The sequence below is a fragment of the Microcaecilia unicolor genome, chromosome 10 (genome assembly GCF_901765095.1).
Source record: "Microcaecilia unicolor chromosome 10, aMicUni1.1, whole genome shotgun sequence".
NCBI classification, from domain to species: Eukaryota; Metazoa; Chordata; class Amphibia; order Gymnophiona; family Siphonopidae; genus Microcaecilia; species Microcaecilia unicolor.
Window position 1 is genome coordinate 24,299,304 of NC_044040.1, and position 22,409 is coordinate 24,321,712.

Genomic DNA, 22,409 nt, shown 5'->3' on the forward strand with positions numbered 1-22,409 from the left:
CCTCCCACCACCGGCTCTGGCACAGACCGGATAAGTCTGCCCAGCACTATCCCCGCCTCCCAACCACCCACCCCGCCTCCCACCACCGGCTCTGGCACAGACCGTATAAGTCTGCCCAGCACTATCCCCGCCTCCCAACCACCAGCCCTGCCTCCCACCACCAGCTAAGCTTCTTTACTTGGATTTCAGTAAGACCTTTGACACAGTCCTTCATCCGAGGCTCATAAATCAAATAAACTCAGTGGGCTAAAGTTAGGACAAAGTGGTGAACTGGATTTGGAAATGGTTGACTGACAGATGGCAGAGGGTGGTGGTAAATGGAGTCTACTTGGAAGGTAGGAATGTAAGTAATGGATTGCCTCAGAGATTGGTACTAGGGTCGATCAATTCAACATATTTGTGAGCGACATTGCTGAAGGGTTAGAAGAGAGAGAGAGAGAGAGAGAGAGAGAGAGAGAGAGAGCAGAACACAGTGTTATACAGAAAGCCGAAGACATGAGTGATCCAGAGAGAGAGGGGAAGAGACAGTGATAGGGACAGTACATCTGGCACTTAAATTGGCTATAAAGGCTACAAGGAAAAGCTATAAGCAATAGGCAATATGAAGATCCTGGTCAGTTGCAACGCCAAACCTATGTCTTCGACAAGATATATCACAAAGATCAGCATGTGTAACTCTATAATCTTTTGAACTTCTAGTACTGTCTTATAATGTCTTTTGCTTTAACACCATTATATAATTCACCACCATGTATTTATTTATTTTTGTTACATTTGTACCCCGCACTTTCCCACTCATGGCAGGCTCAATGTGGCAGGAAATGGAGGGTTAAGTGACTTGCCCAGAGTCACAAGGAGCTGCCTGTGCCTGAAGTGGGAATCCAACTCAGTTCCTCAGGACCAAAGTCCACCACCCTAACCACTAGGCCACTCCTCCACTGTTGCTACTATTTGAGATTCTACATGGAATGTTGCTATTCCACTAGCAACATTCCATGTAGAAGCCTGCGCGGCCACATTGGTGATCTGCAAGGGCCAACTGTGCCGGTGAATGTTTTAAATGTGACAGATCACATAAAAAATAGGTGCCGGCACCATCAGAAGCCCATTTGGGGGAGTGTCCACTTCCCTGGCACCCCTCCCTATAGTAGCCTAGTGGTTGGTGCAGTGCATTTTGGAGAAAGCCACTAGGCTACTCCAGGGACTTGCTTGCTGCTTTAATAGGACTTGCAGGGTTTTTTATGCCAATGAAGAAAGTTGGACCCATTGATTTTCTCCTTACCCTATCAACATATAAAGGGTGGAGGTTGGTTTACAGAGGCTTTTTCCCTTCCTCATATTTTGCCCTCCAGAGGAAGAGTATAGTATATTAAGTGGGAGGTTGACCACGGATACCAAAGACTGGAAACAATGGACTTAAAAGCAAAAAAACGTTTATTGAGAAAAGCCTCAACACAAATGTTGTGTTTTGGCCGTTAGGCCTGCATCAGGAGTCTGCACAGACAAAAGAACATCCAACGTCCTGATGTGGTGAAGTGCAGAATGATTTGTACACATACAGTAACATCCAATCCAAGGGAGTAGCCAGACAGCAGATTTTGGGTGGGCTTAGGCAAGAAGTGGGTGGGCACCAAATGTTCTCTCCCCCCCCCCCCCCCCCCCCCCCCACGGCCCAAAAAATATCTCAGCTGGTGGGAAAATGCTTCTCTCCACCTTGGTAGTCTGCAGCAGCCATGGGCTGAAAACTGAGTATGCGCAGGTGCCGGTATCTTGGAGAGTATCGTTTTGTTACCGCAGTGGTGTTCCGAGGGGTGCTGACACCCGGGGCGGATCGCCGATGCGCCCCACCCCCTGGGTGCAGCGCTCCCCCCCCCGTGCAGTGTGACCCCCCCCAGCGAAGGAACCCCCCCTGCTGCACGCCGCTGGGGGGGGGGGGTGCCGCGTGCCAGTCAGCGTAGTTGGTTTCCATGCTCCCTCTGCCCCGGAACAGGTTACTTCCTGTTCCGGGGCAGAGGGAGCATGGAAACCAACGACGCTGACCGGCGTGCAGCACCCCCCCAGTGGCGTGCACCCGGGGCGGACCGCCCCAACCCCCTTGGTACGCCACTGCGTTACCGTCAGGGAGAAGTCTTCAGCTGGCTGAGCTTGGGATCCCTACCAGCTACCACTAAACATGTGCTACTGTTGGGTGGGCCTGAACTCTAAGTGGGTGGGCCCCAGCCCATCCAGGCCCACCTTTGGCTACGCCATGGAGTGAGCAAACGCTAAAGCTCACACTCACCGCCACGATATTCTTTCTTCAACCAAAGGTCTTTCTCAAGACCATCATCATACTCACTCCATCCAGAGATTGGATGTTACTCTATGTGTACAAATCATTCTGCACTTCACCACATCAGGACATTGGATGTTCTTTGTCTATGCAGACTCCTCATGCAGGCCTAACGGCCGAAACACAACATTTGCGTTGAGTCTTTTCTCAATAAACTTTTTTTTTGCTTTTAAGTCCATTGTTTCTAGTCTTTGGTATCCGTGGTCCAGGGGCGTAGCCATACCTCGGCGGGTCCAGAGCCCGAGGTGGGGGGGGGGGGGGCACAGTTTAGCCTGCCTCCCCCAGCCACCTCCCCCCCTGCCACTTTTGACCCCCCCTGCCGACCCCCCCGCCACTTTCGACCCCCCCTCCCACCACCGACCCTCCGCCACTGCTGCCAGGTACCTTTGCTGGTGGGGGTCCCCAACCCCCACCAGCCGAAGTCTTCTTCAGTGCCAGTCTCCAGCGCCTTCGCTGATCTGTTTCCATAGGAGCCAACTTTTCAAAATGATTGTTTTTTTTGTTTTTTTTTTACAGGTGGTGCATTCCCTCCCCTCTCCTCTCCCCCTCTCCCCTTCCTCTCTCCCCCCTTCCCCCTCCCTCCGAGTTCCAGGCCCCCCTCCCTCTGAGTTCCAGGTCCCCCCTCTCCTCCGAGTGCCAGTCCCAACCCCAGCCCGACCTCTTCTCCCACAACAGTCCTCCGCCCTCGCCTTCCTGCGTGCCGCCCAGAATTTAAAACTCATCTTATCTTGGGATCCCGGCGGCAGCAGTGAAAAGCGAGCAGGCTCGGCGCTTCAGCCTTCCCTTCTCTCTCAGCTCTGGTCCTGCAGAAGAGAAGGCTGAAGCGCTGAGCCTGCTCGCCTTTCACTGCTGCCGCCGGGACCCCCGCCAGCAAAGGTATCTGGCGGCAGCGGAGGGGGGTTGGCGGGAGGGGGGATCAAAAGTGGCGGGGGAGGGTCGGCAGGGGGATCGAAAGTAGAGGGGAGCAGGGCTAAATCTGTGGGGGCCCATGCCCCCGTGTCCCCACCTAGCTACGCCCCTGCCATGGTCAACCTCCCACCTTTTCTTCTTACACCATTGTGAAAACACTGCCTCCATCGTTGCCTGTTCACCTAGCAGGCTATGTGTCAGCACTGCTGCTCCAATCTGGGTTTGACTCCACTCCATGCTTACTGACAAACTCTGACTTCAATTGGTTAGAAAATAGTAGAGAGAATCTTGAAGTACCAATCCCTGTATGCAATAGGATTAAGCCAGTACTGAAGCAAGAAGCCCTGATCAAGTGCAGGTTGTAGATAATTCTGACAGCTATCCATGAAGAAGCCACAACAGAAAAAGAGAGGGGATCCCATGCCAGAACTGATTCTTCCCTTCATCCTTGCTGTTGATTTGGGCTGCAGAACTTACCTGTGTTTCCAGGAAGGGCATACTTGGGCCCTGGGCTGCTATACATAGCTGCAATGGGTCCTCTGGCCCGGTGAGGTCTCCATGTTCCCACCCAAACATCTGTCCCCATGCTGAACCTTTGGATTTATCTGATTGCATACACTGCAGGGACAGAGGGCCTCAGCATGAAGGGAACAGGCTGTAACCAAACAAGAGAAAGATCTGTATTAGTTTTCTAGCACATCAGATTAAATTAGCAGATCAAACACTGTGCTAGGAAGGCTGAATTAAATAGCCCAAAATGTGGAACAAATTGCTATGGATACAAAGTATTTGCCATCAGATTATTATGAAGGACACCTCCACTAGGGTGGTGCTACCTTCCAAAATATTGTGGTGCTGAAAGGTGAAATGCTTCTTAGTTAGGAAGGACAACACCTCCAGCTGCAAGGCAGCCCCTAAAACTACCCTGAGCTGCTGAATGATGAGTGTGTCCTGGTTTATTAGGGTCAGCACCCTTAGCAGAACAGTGACCTCAACACCACGCAGGTCAGGAGTGAGGTGCATCTCTGTAATCAGTGATACTAAAACAGCTCCCCAGACCCTTTTCAGCAAATAATTCACATCTGCAAAATGCATTAGGCTCATCCGAGCAACACAGTGCCACCTACAGAATACTGCAACTCAGAACCAATCAAACAATTACTGACAGTTTGAAAATACAGTGTTTCTAAACAGGCTTGGCAAATTGCCAACACTCACAGAATACGGCAGTTACTCAGCCAGCAAATTGCAACACGAAGCAGGCCTGGATTTAGACACAGGCAACTCCACTCAGTCCTTGGAGCACAACCTAGATGGTCAGATTTTCAGACTATCCACAATGAATATGCATGAGAGAGATTTGCATACAAAGGAGGCGGTGCGTGCAAATCTCTCTCATTTATGTTCATTCTGGATAGCCACAAAAACCCAACTGTTTGGCTGTGCCCTGAGGAAGGGTTGAGAACCACTGGCCCAGGGCACCAAATTTTTGAAGGCTCCCAACGCCTAGGCTAAACAGAAGCCTGTTCCACTTGTTTTAGGTTCTGAGGAAAGGGGGAGTAGGAGTAGGCTCTTGAACAACACTAGTAGGCGACGTAGGTTAGGAACAATCTCTTTATTTAAATACACACTCGACTCAACACAGCCTTGTTTTGGCGCTACAGACGCCTTCTTCAGGAGTCTTGTGATATATAAATATACGAATATTAAGCTCAAAGAGAATGAAAGCAAAGCTTCTGCCGATGCAAGAAAAACAGCTCAGCATATTCAATTGCACAGAAGAAGGTGTCTGTAGCGCCAAAACACGGCTGTGTTGAGTTGAGTGTATATTTAAATAAAGAGATTGTTCCTAACCTACGTCGCCTACTAGTGTTGTTCAAGAGCCTACTCCTCCTACTCCCCCTTTCCTCATTCTACTTTTCGTAGGAATTTGTGTACCTCCACCCTCGTGGTGGTTTGGCCCACTTGTTTTAGGACCATGCGCTGTGATCTCTGGCAGAGAAACCTCTCCCAGCTGCTCTCCAGCTCTGCCTATGTGGATCAACATCTTAAATCTGGCCTTGACATGAATTGGCTAAGACTATGCTACTGTCTCCCCACTATCAGGTGTTCTTCTCATCACCAGTGTTTAGTGCTTCCTGGTATAATGAATGTGCACTGCACTTATGCACTTGTAAAAGGATATGATGTTGCTAACAAACATTCATTTCCATCAAGCTAAACTTCTGCATAATGGGAAAAAAAAGCAATTGATTTAAAATATAATGTTAAAACTCAGCCGTAAAAATACAAACAAGGAAGAAATTGAAAACAATGTATACGCAAGATTTTTCCAATGCTTTTCAACTTTGGCCCCATTGAAAATGACCTCACTCTTATCAGACTGGGGGAGGGGGAGATGCACAGGACTCTGACGCAGTAGGGAACAGCGTCAGAAAATACCGGCTGGAACACGCTATTAAGTGTTGAGCATTGGTTTGTAAAGGGACCACGAATGTTCCTGTCGCATGCCTATGAGAGCTGTGCAGTAGGCACAGCTCTTGTGCACACGTCCACGGCTCCCAATTCCCCGGTGGTCCAGTGGACCCCTCCTGACCTTCCCAAGCTTAAAAAATCCCCCGGTGATCCAGTGTACCCCTCCCGACTCCCCCCAACCCTAAAAAATCCCTAGGGGTCCAGCGTACCTCTCACTGGAGGAAAAGTCCATAGTTTGCTATTGAGACAGATATGGGGAAGCAACTGCTTGCCCCAGGAAAGGTAGCATGGAGTGTTGCCACTAATTGGGTTTCTGCCAGGTACTTGTGACCTGGCTTGGCTATTGTTCGGAAACAGGATACTGAGCTAGATGGACCATTGGTCTGACCAGTATGGTAACTCTTACGTTCTTAACCCCACCTCCCCCAAACCTAAAAAACATCCCCTGTGTTTCGGTGGACCCCCTAACCCCCCCTTTCCATAATTCTCTCTTGTCAACCTGGGGGTGTGCAGGAGGACACTGACAAAGGGTAAAGGTTCATGGATTTGATATACTGCCAAACCAAAGTGGTTTACATATACGTTATAGGCAGGTACTTTCTACTACTACTACTTACTACTACTTAACATTTCTAGAGCGCTACTAGGGTTATGCAGCGCTGTACAAATTAATAACTAAGGACGGTCCCTGCTTGGAACACCTTACAATCTAAAGGACGAAATGTCAAGTTGGGGTAGTCTAGATTTCCTGAGTAGAGGTGTTGTGATTAGGTGCCGAAAGCGACATTGAAGAGGTGGTTTCTGTGTCCCTAGAGGCCTTTAATGGAAGAAGTAAAAGACATCGCCTGCACATATATACTGTAGCAGGACATGTTTATCCACTCCTACCCTATCTAATGTTCAAGCAACTTTCTTTAAACTAGTCCCTTATTTTCTTACTCCTGTTACTCTATCTTATCTATCTATATGTTCCATCATTGCTTACACCCTATGCTATTAAAATGTTTTATTGTGAATTGTTTTGACATTGTAATGTAGCATACAGTGCCATACTTTGTATTGTTGTTTGAATATTTTTACTGCTGTAATTCTCTATTGCTTATATTTGACTTACCTTTGCTGTACACCGCCTTAAGTGAGTTCCTTCAAAAAGGTAGTAAATACATCCTAATGAATAAATAATCCCGTATGTACCTCCAAAGCACTGTATTCTCAGAATGGCCTGGTAGCAACCTCTCTCTGGTCAACACCAGACTGGACAGTATGTGCCAAGCTCATTTTTTTCTACTTGGCTCACTCCAGTTTTATGGAATGCTCTGCCATAATATCTCATGGCTGGAAATATTAAAGACTTCATGAGTGGCTAGCTTTGCGGACGGGTGGGGATACTTTGAACCTCAGAGTGCTGCATCATAGTTGATTCTATTTTCCCAAGTTACAATGCTGTAATCCTGTTTTATTTTGTATATTTATATACTATGCTGATATGAATAATTTTTATTTAATATTATCCTGTTGTAAATTGCTTGGATTTTCCAATTAGAAAAGCGGTATAGCAAGTTTATAAGCAAACAAACATAAACTGCATGTCTCCCCCTCCCCCTACAGCTGCCTATTAATGTGTTTCTAATTCTTTTAAGTTCTAAAGTTCCTATTAATGCCTCTGCCCACTGCTTATAGGATGTTGAAGATCAGATCAGATTGGATCAGGAGAAAGTGATGGAGATAACATCAAGGACGGAAGACAAACAAGGAAGAAACTGAAAACAATGTGTACGCAAGATTTTTCCCAATGCGTTTCAACTTTGGCCCCATTGAAAATGACCTCACTCTTATCAGACTGAGTGGGGGTGGGGGGGAGGGAATGCACAGAACTCTGGTGAGGTAGGGAACAGTGTCGGAAAACACCGGCTGGAACATCGAGTCACAATTACCGACCGATGCTCAATAATAACAGCATGCAAATTATATGCAAGCTACTAGTGTTGAGCATTGGTCGGTAAAGGGACCACGAATGTTCCTGTCGCATGCCTCTGAGGAGCAGGGCCTTGGGGCTCAGGCCCCCTCTAAACCTGTAGCACCCCCTTAAATGGCTGGCCGGGATGCCAAAGCCCCGCCAGCCAAAAAAAAAAAAGCAACATCAGAGCTGCTCCCCTCCTCCTTGCGCTGCTTCTGTAATGCAGAAGTCCGTGGCATGCCTCCTGCCTCTGACACCTGTTGAGAACCCCTGCTGTAGAAATTCTTACCACTCAGTAGCACAGTTTTTCAAGAACCTAGAAATAAGTGACCAGGAGTTTCAGCTGACATTGCAGGAGGGCACTTTTGCTTATCATACTGTGAGGCACAATAAAAGTTTTAAGGGTATGGACTCAACAAGTATATTACTGAAGAGATTCTGTGATCAGAAACTAACACAGGAAGCAGAAAGGAGCAGATCACACATCAAGATGGAGAAAGATGTTAATTCAGCACAAGAGATCTCATATATAAAAGATGCCCGATGTGGACTACTTTTCCCCCAGCAAAGGGCTGCTTCAGGGGCAACTGTAGATATAACAATTATAAAATACTAGTAAAAAAGGCCCGTTTCTGACACAAATGAAACGGGCGCTACCAAGGTTTTCCTCGGAGTGTTTATGTTTGAGAGAGTGTATGTGAGAGTGACTGTGTGTGAGAGACTGAATGTGTAAGTGTGTGTGTGAGACAGAGAGAGTGAGTCTGGGTGCGAGTGTGTCTGTGAGAGAGACAGAGTGTGTGAGAATGAGAGTGTGTGCAAGTGCGTATGTGAGACAGTGTGAGAGAGAGAGTGTGTTTCACACAGATACAGTGTGTGTGAGACACAGACTCTGTGAGACTGAGTGAATGAGACCAAGAGAGTGTGTGAGTGACTGTGTGACACATAGAGAGTGAATGTGATACAGTGTGAGACAAAGAGTGTGTGAGAGACAGTGTGTGAGAGTGAGGGAGAGAAAGACATTGACTGTGAGACAGTGTGTGAGAGAGAAAGTGTGTGTGTGACAGAGATACATCCCCCCTCCCTCTGGTGTCAGGCCCCCCCTCTCTCTCTGTCATCTGAGCGCTACTGTGCAGGACGCTGAGCTCTGGCTGTGCTTCAAGGAACTGACCAATCCTATTTAATAGAATGCACCTCCAACATTCTGAAGCCGAGAAACCTCGTGTGGTTGGTCACTTCTGCTTGTGACGAACCCGGAAGTACGTGATGTCAATTCAGGAGATGGATACAGAGAGCAGGAATGCCTCAGCCATGCAGTCAGCTTCAGAATGTTGGAGGTGCGTTTTATTATATAGGATAAACTGTTAACTGCTTGTTTTTAATTAGTACTTTACATTTGTTTTTTTTAGTTGCCAAATTCTGTATTTTTAATTATTAAAGGTTTGCTTTTATGTTTTTATTTGAGCTTTTTTGTATCCTCCTGATGTTTTTATGTGATTGAGGGAACTTCTGTATGTGTCCTTATACGTACTTTAAAGATTTTTATTTGGTTACTTCTTTTTTGATTTATGAATGGTTTTTAATGTTGTTTATGTTTTATAATTATTATATCTATAGTTGCTCCTGACGCAGCTCTTTGCTGGAGAGAAACAAGGGCCGCATTGGGCATCTTTATTCAGCAGAAGAGATCTCATATAATAAACATATTTCTCCATCTTGACATGTGATCTGCTCCTACAGGCAGATCTCTTACATCCTCTTCAGTAAAGACTGAAGCAAAGAATTCATTCAGTTTCTCAGGTATGGTCTTGTCTTCCCCCAGTGCCCCTTTTATTCTTGATGATCTAAAGGTCCCACTGATTCCCTCACAGGCTTTCTGCTATTGACATATCTGAAAACGTTATTTCAATGAGTTATTGTCTATATGACAAGTTTCTCTTCATATCCTCTTTTAGCCTTCTTTATAAATGCTTTGCATCTAAATTGCCAGTGCTTATGCTGCTTCTTGTTTACTTCACTGGGATCCTTCTTCCATTTTTTCAAAGATGCTCTTTTGGCTCTTCATTTTTTTAACCATACTGGCTGTTGTTTCCTCTTCTTTCCACCTTTTTTTAATATGTGGAATACATCTGGTCTGAGCTTCCAAGATGGTGTTTTTAAACAATGTCCATGCCTGATTTAGAGTCCTAACTTTTGTGGCTGCTCATTTTAGATTTTGAATCCACTTTCCTCATCTTATCATAGCTGCTCTTTCAAAAGTTAAATGCTGCTATAATAAATTTTCTTAGGGAGTGGAGGAGTGGCCTAGTGGTTAGGGTGGTGGACTTTGGTCCTGGGGAACTGAGGAGCTGAGTTCGATTCCCACTTCAGGCACAGGCAGCTCCTTGTGACTCTGGGCAAGTCACTTAACCCTCCATTGCCCCATGTAAGCCGCATTGAGCCTGCCATGAGTGGGAAAGCGCGGGGTACAAATGTAACAATAAATAAATAAATAAATAATAAGCTGCATTGTAGGCACACTAACACTAGAGACACCCATAAGAATATATAGGTGTTTCTAGCATTAGCACGTGCTAATACTAGAGACACCTATATATTCCTATAGATATCTCTAGCGTTAGCACATGCTAATTTGAAGAATGCATTAAAAAGTTAGTGCAGCTTAGTAAACAGGGACCTTAGTGTCTTCAATCCAATTATTAACTCAAATTCAATCATGTTATGATCACTGTTTCCCAGTAAACAATGGGACACACCTAGCCAGTCAGGATTTCAGGATACTCACAATGAATATGCATGAGATAAATTTGCATACCATGGAGGTAGGGCATGCAGATCTATCTCATGCATATTCATTGTGGGCATCCTGAAAACCTGACTGGCTAGGTGTGTCCTGAGGACCCCTGCAGTAGACCTAACACGTTACCTCTCATTCTAATTTGGCATTCCATTAAGGAATTCTGGCATTCCACTGTTGGTTTCTGGACCAGTTGCTCCAAGAAGCAGTCGTTTATTTAGTCAAAGAATTTTACCTCCCTAGTTGGCCAGTTGGTAAATGAGAGGAGTCTGACAAAATCTCCTGAGGTAGCTACAGGGCCGGTTTTTGACATGGTGGGGTCCAGGGCAGAAGTTAAGGAGGGAGTCCCTGATCCTCCCTCCCCCGATCTCCCCACCTGCATTGCTACTACACAGTCCGGGCTTCTCTTCCCCTTCTTCCCACCACAATCTATCTCCCTCCCTTCCCCTCACCTTGCGGTCTTCTTTAAATAATTATTTCCCTTCTTGGAGGGGCCCTGGCATGGAAGCCATCCTCACAAGCTGCCTCCGGCTGTTTCAAAGCTTCCCTCTCTGCCACAATCTGCCCAGGCAGAAACAGGAATTTACATCAGAGGGCGATGCATCGTGGCAGACAGAGAAAGCTTCGGGGAAGCCACAGGCAGCTTATGAGAATGTCTGCTGCGCCGGGGTCCCTCTGAGAAGGGAAATAAATTTTTAAAGAAGACTGGGAAGGGTGGAGATGGACTGTGGTGTGGAGGAGAAAAGATGCCTGAACCACATGGCCCTCTGGAGCTGTGGGACTCAGGGCAGCTGCCTTGTTTCTCCCCCCACCCCCCCAACACCAGCCCTGGGTAGCTAAAGCAAAACAGGGCATACCACTGTCGGAGAGTTGTCATTTTAATGAAGCTGTGACTGTCAGTATGAAGTGGCAAGATAAAGTATTTTAATCAATAATAATTTTTGTCTTATTTCATAGTGCTTGTGAACTGGTATGTATTTCTTTTTTTTTATTTATCTTTATTCATTTTTACATTTATGCAATCCAACATAAATGAAGATTCAGAGAAAATAGTATAGAAAATCAATCCAACTAAAGTAAATTATACAAGCATTATATAGTCCACAGTAGGGTGATCCAAGATCTAGGAAATAACTCTATCAAAAAGAAAAAAGAAAAACAAATAGAACAGAGAGAGGTGGGAAATCACAGCCGGGCAACTGGTATGTATTTGCATGAGCAGAGACTTATGTTGGACAAAAAATTATTTTGTATATTATAAAGTTCTCATGTTTATTGTTTTGAAATGGAGTTTTTAAAACATGACCAATGATTTGATACTTCCAACCATTGAGCTCTGTTTGCCAGGGTTGTGAATTTTTTTTACTGAAGTCTTTTTCCCCACGCTTTTACCTGAACATTTGAACAGCTGTTAGCTGTGAAAGTTTGTGACTTTTCTGAACTTCAGAACTTCTAGTTTAATAAAATTTTTGGTTTCAGTAGATCATTGTTTTTTTTAAATCTTCTATATTGTGATAAAGTCACCTCTAGGATAGTTGGGTTAAGGCAGTTTCAGTCTGAAATACAAGTCCCAGAAGGCATTGCAGGCAAGGAGCCAGAGAGGGAGATGAAGAACCCGGACTGGACTCCTAGCTGCAATCAGGGAAGACATGGGTGTAAGCTGGCAGGTTATGTAGAGTGGCTGCCACTAGGCGGAAAGAGAGTTAGGAAACCCTGTGTATAGGAGCTCATCATTGGTCTCATTAGTCTAATGCTTAACTCAGCTGGTTTGGGTGTGAGGAAGCTAATGGAAGGAGAATGATTGCTGGTGGTAGCTGAAGCCAGGGATTGATTAGGCAGGTGGGAAGGAGTCCCAGGGGAGGAGTGGAGGAGTGGAGGAGTTCAGTTCAGGAGAGAGAAGCAGAAGGAGAGAAGTATTTGCAGGCTGAAAATCCTTGGGCAGGGAGGTCCCTAAAGTACTGAAGCAGGCTGAGATTCCTTGGGTGAGAGGAAGTCCCAAAAGTATTGAATTCACTGTGAAGCTGATGCAGGGGAAAACCCTTGGGTAAAAGGAGTCCCTAAAATATTGAACTCTCCTGAAGGTAAAGAGGATAGAAGGTAGAAAATGCTGCTTGGTGACTGGACTGTGATGATGAACTGAAAGAACTGTTTGTCTTGGGAATTGAATTACTGTTTATTGTGCACTGGATAAAGAGCCCAGACTGGAGCCTGTAAGCCTGTATTGAATCCTGGTATGTGCTATGCTGCTGTTGGAACTGTGTACTAGAAACCTGCATGGAATAAAAGTCCTTAAGATTGAAGTTACTGGTGGACATCTATTTCTTCATTGTACCGGGAGCCTGTGGCTGGAGGAGATTGTTCTATCCTTGGCTGCACAAGAGAGGCACCTGGTTACAATATACTCTACTCAATTCTCCTGTTGTAGATATTGGTTGGGCAATTGAAATCACTCATTATTATAGTGTTGCCAAATTTGATAGCTTCCCTAATTTCTGTTAATATTTCTTCATTGTCTGCCTGTTCTTATACAGCTGATAGTAGTACAGCCCTACTAGTATTCTCTTTCGCTTCACGTATGGAATTTCTATCCATAGGGATTCCACGTTGCAATCTGTTTCCTGCTGAATTTTAATTTTCTTTAACTCAATTTCCTATTTAACAACTCCCCCCATCCCCTCCAATTTAATCCCCCTATCCTTGCAATATAATTTGTACTCTGGTAAGACAGTGTCCCATTGGTTGTCCTCCTTCCACCAAGTCTCTGAGATGCCTATTACATCTACATCTTCAAGTGCTATGTACTCTAACTCTCCCATCTTCTAGAAGGTGAAAATCTCACAAAAGAGAGTTGCAAGTGTCACACTCATTTTTTTTCACACCGTTATTGAATACTGCTTGCCCCATGCATTCAAGTATTCAATAACTGTGTGAAAAAATGAGTGTGACACTTGCAACTCTTTCTTTTGTGAGATTTTCTTTTTCTAGAAGACGGCAAAGTTAGAGTATATAGCACTTGAAGAGGTAGATGTAATAGGCATCTCTGAGACTTGGTGGAAGGTGGACAACTCAGTCTGGAGTATCTGTTACTCAAATCTGTGCCTACCATGTCATAAATAGAGAAAGCTGTAAAACATTTTAACATTTTTCAGAATAGAATCTATCAGAGAAGATGTCCTTTGGGATGAAGTGACATGTAAAAAAAAGTGTTTCCAGGTAGCTGGAAACATGGAATAACCTGGAAAATCCTACCCCTGTTGTTTCCAGATGGGCTGATGGTTTTTTTTTTTCACATTTCAAACAACAATTTGTGCCTCCCTGGTAGCAACACCCCAGCGGAACGTGTGTTCTCTGCAATGAACTTGATCTGGACTCCTGAGAAAGCAAACATGAATGTGAATACTGTGAAAGTTCTCCTGACTGTCAACATTAATTTCCAGATGTCCTGCACAGAGTTCAGTGACAAACTGTTTAAAAAAAAGAATATTCTTTGCAGGATCCATTCCTCTGAAAAATACCATCTATAAGACTTTTAATCAATAGAATATAAGACTTTTCATGTTCTTTTGCAGACCCAAAACAAAAGAGATGTGGGATAACAACACTTCTGCATGCAATATAAACCCCACATGAAAACAAAGAACCATAAGCAGTGAGTGCTCTCTATTGTTTAGGGGGAAAGACCCCTTAACTTTACTCTGGAAGAAACCCCATTATTTTTTATCATTGGTCACAAATCCCCCCCCCCCCCCCATTTTTTTTGAAAATGTAATCATTTATAAATTCTCTCTACATTACACCTAAAGCAGAGGTTCTGAACCCAGTCCTCGGGATACACCTAGCCAGTCAGGTTTTCAGGATACCCACAATGAATATGCATGAAATAAATTTGCATTAAATGGAGGTAGTGCACATATCTTGAAAACCTGACTGGCTCAGTATGTCCCAAGGACTGCATTGAGAACTCCTGTCCTAAAATGATAATTCAGATCAGGTTTCTGTTGCATTGTGTTTGGGTTTCCTTGGGGTGGGATCCCTGAAGAAGTGTAGAAGCCTAATATTGGCAGGCTAAAAACTGGCTTATGCAGAGATGCCAGTGTTTGCTTTTGGGATAGTTCTGAAATTTATGACCACCCCATCGTGGTGCATTATGGCAGTGTTTCCCAAGTTGGTCCTGGAGTACTCATTTGCCAGTCAGGTTTTTAGGATATCCACATCAAATATGCATGAATGAGATTTGCATATAATGGAGGTAGTGTATGCAAATCAATTTCATCCAAATTCATTGTTGATATCCTGAAAACCTGACTGGCAATAGGGTACTCCAGGACCAACGTGGGAAACACTGCATTCTGGGACTTGCAACTTGCAGCAATGATTTCAATGGACAGGATCAGACACTACAAATCCTACACTGCTTTGGGATAAGTTCAAACCCAGGACTGATCAAAAGGTTCCACCTTGGAACTGGGTAACTTGGCATCTCTGCTTATTCCTAAGTGCAGAAGCAAAGCATTTTCATGATGTCAGAAGCAGCCTTGTGACAAAACAGTGTTTGTTAAGCCTGTAAAACTGCCTTAAATAATTCTGAAGTGCATTTCTCTAGTTTGGCCAGCAGGTGGTGCATGTTCATATTGTGAAGCTGCTGCAGAACCAAGGCTGTTCTCTTTGTTTAAGCCTTTTGGAAAGGCAGTATACTTTCAAACTTGTTTCAGCTCAAATTGGCCCAGGAGCTAATTTTCATTTGGACTGTATTGGCTTTTGCCTCAGTCTTAGCCAGGAAGAAAAGAGAGCAGGATCTCTTGCTCAGGCCCTGCAATCAGTTATATTTGATAATCTGTGAGCAGCATATATCTTGATCTTCCCAGGTACTTTTTAGAAACTAAGCAAATGTTTAGTGTTATAATTGATCCATATTTCAGTTACCTGTTATTGATTGCTGATTACACATTTTTTGTTCATTGTTCAATTTTTAAGACAATAAACAATATTTAGTTTATTGCCTCTTTGTCTGGACTGATAAAGAATCCTGGTGGTTTGTGTGTTGGGTCTGTGAGTGATTTCTGGGAACTGTGGGACCACTGGGAGTGTGGCTTTCAGTAAACTAGAAATCACTGGGGATAATTTGAGAGCAGGAGACAAGCCCAGAGGTGGTTGTGACCCAGGCGGTGGGAGGAGAGTGCTAGTGTAGAGCACAAGCGAAGGTGCAGGCGGACCTGAGCTGTGCTGGGGATAGACACTCTAAGTGGCCACGGGGAAACCCCCAGGCAGGTGGCTAGGAGGGGCATAATCGAATGTGAACGCCCATCTCCATGGGCGTCTATGTCCGAAAACGGGCATGTGAAGAGGCGGGACAGACCGTATTATCGAAAAAGATGGGCGTCCATCTTTTGTTTCGAAAATACAGTTTGGACGGACCAAATGCCATGGATTTGGTCCCTTCTGAGATGGGCGTTTTTTTTAAAGCGATAATGGAAACTAAAAACGCCCAGCTCTGAAACGTCCCAATCCAAGCCATTTGGTTGTGGGAGGGACAAATGTACAATACCATAGCTCTTAGGGGTGAAGGGGGCAACTACATGTGGGTACAGTGGGTTTTAGAGGCCTCCCATTTACCACCACAAGTGTTACGGGTGGGGCGGATGGGCCTGGGTCTGCCTGCCTGAAGTGCACTGCAGTACCCACTAAAAGTGCTCCAGGGACAGGACGTTGCTGGTGTATAACCTTGGCACAGCAGTTGACACCTGAAGACTAATCTCGCTGAAAACGTCCTTTATGTGAATAAGCATGTTTACTCACAGTTAACTGCAGATCAGAGGTTGTGCCCCACTGGCAACGAGTCTTGCTGGTACTGAGATTAGCAGTAGCTCCGAGCTGGCAGAATGGTGAACAATGCCCTCTTTCAGCAACATTCAAGGTAAGAACTAACGTTCTCTAACGTGGGTAACACATGAAAGGGATCTAAAAGTGTCTTACACAAATGGTCACTACCTCATTGACTACCGGAAACAAAACAGGGCACACTCTGACCCAGTAAGCAGAGGGAAAAGCACCATGGGAGTAGAGCCTACCAACTACCAACATCGTGAGCATTTAACACAAGCTAGTGGAATCACGGAGCCCAATACCCTACACCCACCACAATGCATTGCTGATGTGACTCTGCAGTGCCCTTAACAGAAAAGGTGTCACACTCACCCGAGACCCACATCAGAACCAGGGAAAGGCTGTCAGAGGATAGAACACATTCTGCTGTCATGGAGGTGGGTACGGAATTTGAGGCTGGCATACAGGCTGGCAAAAAAAGTTTGTAAAGTGGTTTTTTTTTGTGGGAGGGGGTTAGTGACTACTGGGGGAGTCAGGGGAGGTCATCCCCGATTCCCTCCGGTGGTCATCTGGTCAGTTGGGGCACTTTTTTGGGACTTGGACCTGAAAAAAAAGGTCCAAATAAAGCGGACCAAATTCTCGTCAAAAACACCCTTGTTTTAGCAGCTGAAGACGCCCATCTCTCCTCGGCCGATAACCACGCCCCAGTCCTGCCTTCGCCATGCCTCCGACATGCCCCCGTGATCTTTGTTCGTCTCCGTGACGGACTGCAGTTGAGGACGCCAAAAATCGGGTTTCAATTATACCGATTTCGGCGCCCACGGGAAACGGACGCCCATCTCCCGATTTGGGTCGAAATATGGGCGTCTTTCTCTTTCGAAAATAAGCTGGTAGGTGTTTCGTGACAAGCCTGCTTGTGTATGTAACTGCTGTGCTCTGTGCTTGTACTGGTAAGGCTTTAGCTAGGCACCTACAACTCAGAAAATCATAGGAGAGTGTGCAGCAGAGGAGGCCTGCGTGGGTGGGGTCATGTATGGTGATGGTGAGTATCTCTAATGATGGTGTCACAAGGTTCGATACCATGGTTATGTTGAAGAAAGATTTGTATAGGACTGCAAGTCCTACCCCTTTTCTAGTGGTCTGGGTCAGATGTATGAATTTGTAGCCTGGGGAGGGGGGCAGAAGTAATTTATTATAGGGTCATCATTTGTGTGGATCCAGGTCTCAGTGAGCAATACTAGCCCTAAATTCTCTTCTTCCACCTATGATCTTATGAGTTCTGCTTTACTTACCACTGATCGTGTGTTTATGTATGCTATCAGGATTGGCAGGTAGGAGTGTGGGCTGCAGTCAGTGCGACTAATTGGTACCAGCTGATTTTTAAGGGTGTGGGGGTTTTGTGTTGTTGTTTTGGAGGCCTCCCTCTGGTTGAGATGTGTAGAGATTGGGGGTAATGGATGTGAGGCTGCCCTCTGGCATTGGGCTTGATATGACCATATATTGGTCTGGTTTCGTGAGGGCAATATCCCGAGGGAAGATGGATGGGTATTTGGGGTTGAGGGTCGTATGCCCAAGTCATTATTTTAGATGACCATGAGATCAGTAGTAGGTACATCAGGTACCTTTGTGTGTTCGCCATGTTGGTTTTTCCATTTTATTGTTCCTTCCTATGGATTATCATCTAGTGGATGATGTTGATACCTCCTGTGGGATACTATCTGGTGGGATTGAGCGGTTGTGGTGTCCAGGTGTGGTGTTGTACAGTCTGGATGGCAATATGAGCACGTCTGAGTTCTGGCTGCCTGGAATTTATTGAGTTTGGCAGACCAATGTTTGTATGTTTAGTGGGGGGAGTGCTTGAGGTGTGGGTCTGTAGTTGCGTTTTGTTTTCTACCTGCCCCTCCCCAGCTCCATGTAATTTCTAGAGCTACCGTGTTTCCCCGAAAATAAGACAGTGTCTTATATTAATTTTTTTTATTTTTTATTTATGCATTTTAATTTAACATCCATCTATTTACAATAAATGTTGAATACAGAAATATAATAAGAAGGAAAGAAAAATAATTAAGAACGGCATACTGCCTAAGTTCTATGGAAAAAATTACTTTTCATTTAGACCACAACTTTATGGCAAGATACAAGGATAATAATAAGCTAATAGGTAATATAACAAAATTTAAAGAGCAGGATCATGAAGAAAACCCGCAGCCAGACATCTCAGCGTTTTCTCTCTCTATTCGACTACCTGGGTTGAATGTCCAATGCTTTCTTTAGAAATCAAAAATTCCTTCAATTTCTTGGGTTCCATAAACATATATGTAACTAAATTCAAAGTTATTATACATCGGCAAGGAAAAACTAGTTTAAACAATCCTCCCAGTGCCAAGATTCTTGATTTTAAACAGAGAAACTCTCGCCGGCGGGCTTGAGTGTCTCTATTCAGATCAGGGAAAATTCGAACTGTTTCCCCAAGAAATTTATGATTCAAATGTTTAAAATAAAGTTTGAAAATATTTGTTTTATCCATTTCGAGTGCAAATGAGACGATAAGAGTAGTCCTTTCCGTGATTAATTCCAATGAGTTTTCTAGAAACTTTGTAAGATTCAATTCTGGTTGCTGTGGTTGAAGATTCAGGGGATTTGCCTTTCTCCCAGTTATATACTGACTACATACAATCGGAGGGAATCCCTCTGTTGGGAGACCCAAGATTTCTCTGAAATATTTTCGTAACATATCCGTGGCTGGGATTAATGGCGATTTAGGAAAGTTTATAAACCGCAAATTATTTTTCTTCCCCTGATTTTCAAGAAACTCTAGCTTACGTGCCAGAATTTCTCTATCCTTCGCCACTGTTCCCGCAAAATTTTTTAAAGTAGAAAGTTCAGTTCTCAAAGTCTCTATTTGTCCTTCCTGGGTTTGAAAATTATCTGAGTGCTGGTTTTGTGTTTGTTTTAATTTATCAATATCTTGAGAAAAAGTACAGGTTACCTGAGAAAGCAGAGAGTTCATTCCCTGGATAGCGTCCCATAAAGAGTCCAAGGTCACCACTTTGGGTTTTTTAACCTCCAATGATACCGGTGTAGCTCCCATCGGAGAAGGGGTAGAAGTTAACAAACCCCTCTGTTGTTCCGTTCCGATTGGGGAAAGACCAGCGTCGAGGCCTCCTGAGGGTGGCGGAGCTTCAACCACTTCGGGCGTCCCTTCCACTCTCATCGTCGACGGCGATATGCTTCCTGGTTGTGGAGGACTGATGTTCCCAGGCGGGCTCAACGAGCCCGCCTCCACGCTGATCGCCGACGTTGTTGCGGAGCGTTCCGAAGCGGGTAATCGCATGGTCAATGGCTGAACCCCGTACCGCTCCAGAACCGTTTGTCGAAGGGGGGGAACATTCCCTGGGAGTATGGAGGCCGTCTCCCTTCCGTTTCCCCATGTCCTGCACGGAGAACAGAACCTCCTATCGAGTAACAGTCTGGTAAGTCAGGAGCTCAGTCACCTGCGTCTGCTCTGAGCGGCCATCTTGCCCCAATCTTATATTAATTTTTGCTCCCATAGATGCGCTAGGTCTTATTTTCAGGGGATGTCTTATTTTTTCATGAAGAAGAATTCTTACCTTGGGTGCACGAGTAGTCTCTTGTAGCTCAGAGGATACCGTAGTACTCTGTAGTAGCGGGGCCGGGCTCGGGAGTAGTAGGGGGACTGTGGCGGTCGGGAACAGTATTGAAGTGGTGGGTGGTATCCTGCAGGAGTAGGCCGCGGCTCGCCTATCTGCCCACAGTGACCGCAGGACTCGAGCGGAGCAGAGCCGCCCTGGCCGGGCTGGGAATGGAGGAGGGGTATGCACTAGGGAAGGTAATGGAATGTGGGGCCGGGCTGCTCTGGCTGGGGGTCTCGGGAGGTTGTGAGAGGGCTTAGGGCGCAGGATCATCCCTACCGTATTACAAACGTAAAAAAAAAATTCTACGATAGCTCCGTTCCCCGTTGGTGGCGCTTTATGCGCTCCTCCTGTACATTCGCAACACTTTCCATCCTTCTAGTCTGACTTAGCCCTTGGGCGATGGAGCAGCGCCGAAAGGGCTCGGTTACTCATTTTCTTTTCTTTTATTATTTCTGCAAGGGGGATGTTTCTTTTCTTTCCGGGCTCACTTAGTTGATCTTCACAAAAGCGTGAAGGAGGGGATGGTAGGAGTATTTTCCACCTCAGTTTTGTTTCTTGCATTTCTTTAATGTTATTTCGTCTTTGGGTTGCAGCGAAAAAAATTAAGGTTTCTGTGTCCATGTCCCATCGGGGCCAAACAAAAACTTTGCTAGGTCTTACTTTAGGGGGAGGCCTTATATTTAGCAATTCAGCAAAACCTCTACTAGGTCTTATTTTCAGGAGATGTCTTATTTTCGGGGAAACAGGGTATGACAGCAGAACTTCTTAGATAAGGACAGTTTCTCTGTTTCTTTCTGATTTCTTGGAGGATAGGGAAAACTGCTGGACTTTTCCTGCTTTTTCTCCTCTTCTTATTCAATGACATGGCTTCCCTGTCACAATATGTACACAGATATAGATACAGATATTTTTACTGATACAATTGTCTATTGGTTATGTTTGACTTATGTTTCATTTATTCTTGCTGTACATCGCCTTGAGTGAATTCCTTCAAAAAGGCGGTAAATAAATCCTAATAAATAAATATGTGGCTGTGGCAGTAGATGGAAGAACATACTACTACTACTACTTAGCATTTCTATAGCGCTGCCAGGGTTACGCAGCGCTGTACAAGTTTAACATGGGGAAGGACCGTCCCTGCTCAAAAGAGCTTACAATCTAAAGGTTACAAACTATGTAGTCAGTGTAGGTATTGAGACAGCAGTGGACAAAGAAATTATATTAATTGTTAATTCTGTTTAAAAGTTTGGTGGTTAAATTCTTAGTTCTGTAAAGTAAAGTGAAGGAATGCCAGATGGTTTAGATTACTTAGAAAGTCTAGCTTTGGCTAAGCTAAAGGTTAAAAAGGTCAGAGAGAGAAACTTTCTTTGACCCCTTGTGAGTGATGGATTGCTAATGCTAGCACATATGTATACCATTATGAACAAGGCAAGCAGGCAGTTTGTTTTAAGATTAGGCTGAAATACTGTTTAGAGAGAGGCAATAGTTAGATTTTAGAAGTTCTTGATATTTAGAATATGTCTTATAAGGATGCTTATTTTAGAATATGTTTTATTCTGTGTAATTAATAATTCTATGTAGAATATCTGTTCAACTCAGTGTGACTTTATAAGTAAGACTGCAGTTGAAAAGGTCAGCATCTGGTTTGAGTTATCTGCAGTCCTGGCTGGTTCAATGTATGAAGCTAATAGGTGAAAAAGGTCAGGAAAAGCCTTCTCCTTGATTGATTAGCTAAGTGTAGGACTGTAGCATTAAGCAAGAATATCCCTTAGCCCCTAAATGAACCCAGTTTAAGCTATGGCTGGGAATATAATCATAATAAAATATAAGAGTTCTGGTGCCCAATTGTCTGGTGTGAGAGGCCCCAGGTCATAGGTCAGTTTGAGAAATATTAAACCTATGTAACTGATATTTTTTAAGTAATGTATAGAGATGATTGGTTGAGGCAGGGTAATTAATCTATTCTTTACCATCTGGAGAGTAAGGGGGGCTAGAGAGGGGGATAAAACTGTATATAAGTGGGAGCAGAAGCAGCTTACGTCAGAAGGAACAGACAGAAGAAGGAGAGAGAAGACAGACAACAGGAGAAGAGAGCTGAAGAGGACAGACAGAAGCCACAAGACAAAGAGAGCTAAGAAAGAGAAGAGAGCTAGAGCTGATGTCCTACTTTGTTTGCTGGCAAATAAAGAAGATTTCTCCCTCATTCTGGTGTGTGCTGTTTGACTCCTGAAGTACCACAGATTCTGCTAACAATAGGGGTAATTCATGCATCAATTCCTGCAACAGTATCATGAGTGGAGAAGGTGGTTATGCGCCAAAAGCAAGGGAGAAGAGATGGGCTTTGAGTAAGGACTTGAAAATGGGCAGGGAGGGCGCATGGCGTATGGCGTATGGGCTCGGGAAGTCTGTTCCAGGCATATGGTGATGCGAAGCAGAAGGGGCGGAGTCTGGAGTTAGCGGTGG

The 22,409-nt window shown here is 44.8% G+C and overlaps 1 protein-coding gene across 1 annotated transcript in view; it reads right to left on the reverse strand.

Moving 5' to 3' along the window:
- Nucleotides 1-13,970, reverse strand: part of ODF3B (outer dense fiber of sperm tails 3B) — a gene marked incomplete in the record, with an annotated part of 59,265 nt that extends 45,295 nt beyond the window's left edge. The window contains 2 exon segments of the mRNA XM_030216493.1: nucleotides 3,719-3,896; nucleotides 13,717-13,970. Of these exon segments, the coding sequence (XP_030072353.1) occupies nucleotides 3,719-3,827 (109 nt within the window).
- Between the last annotated feature and the right edge of the window lie 8,439 nt (nucleotides 13,971-22,409).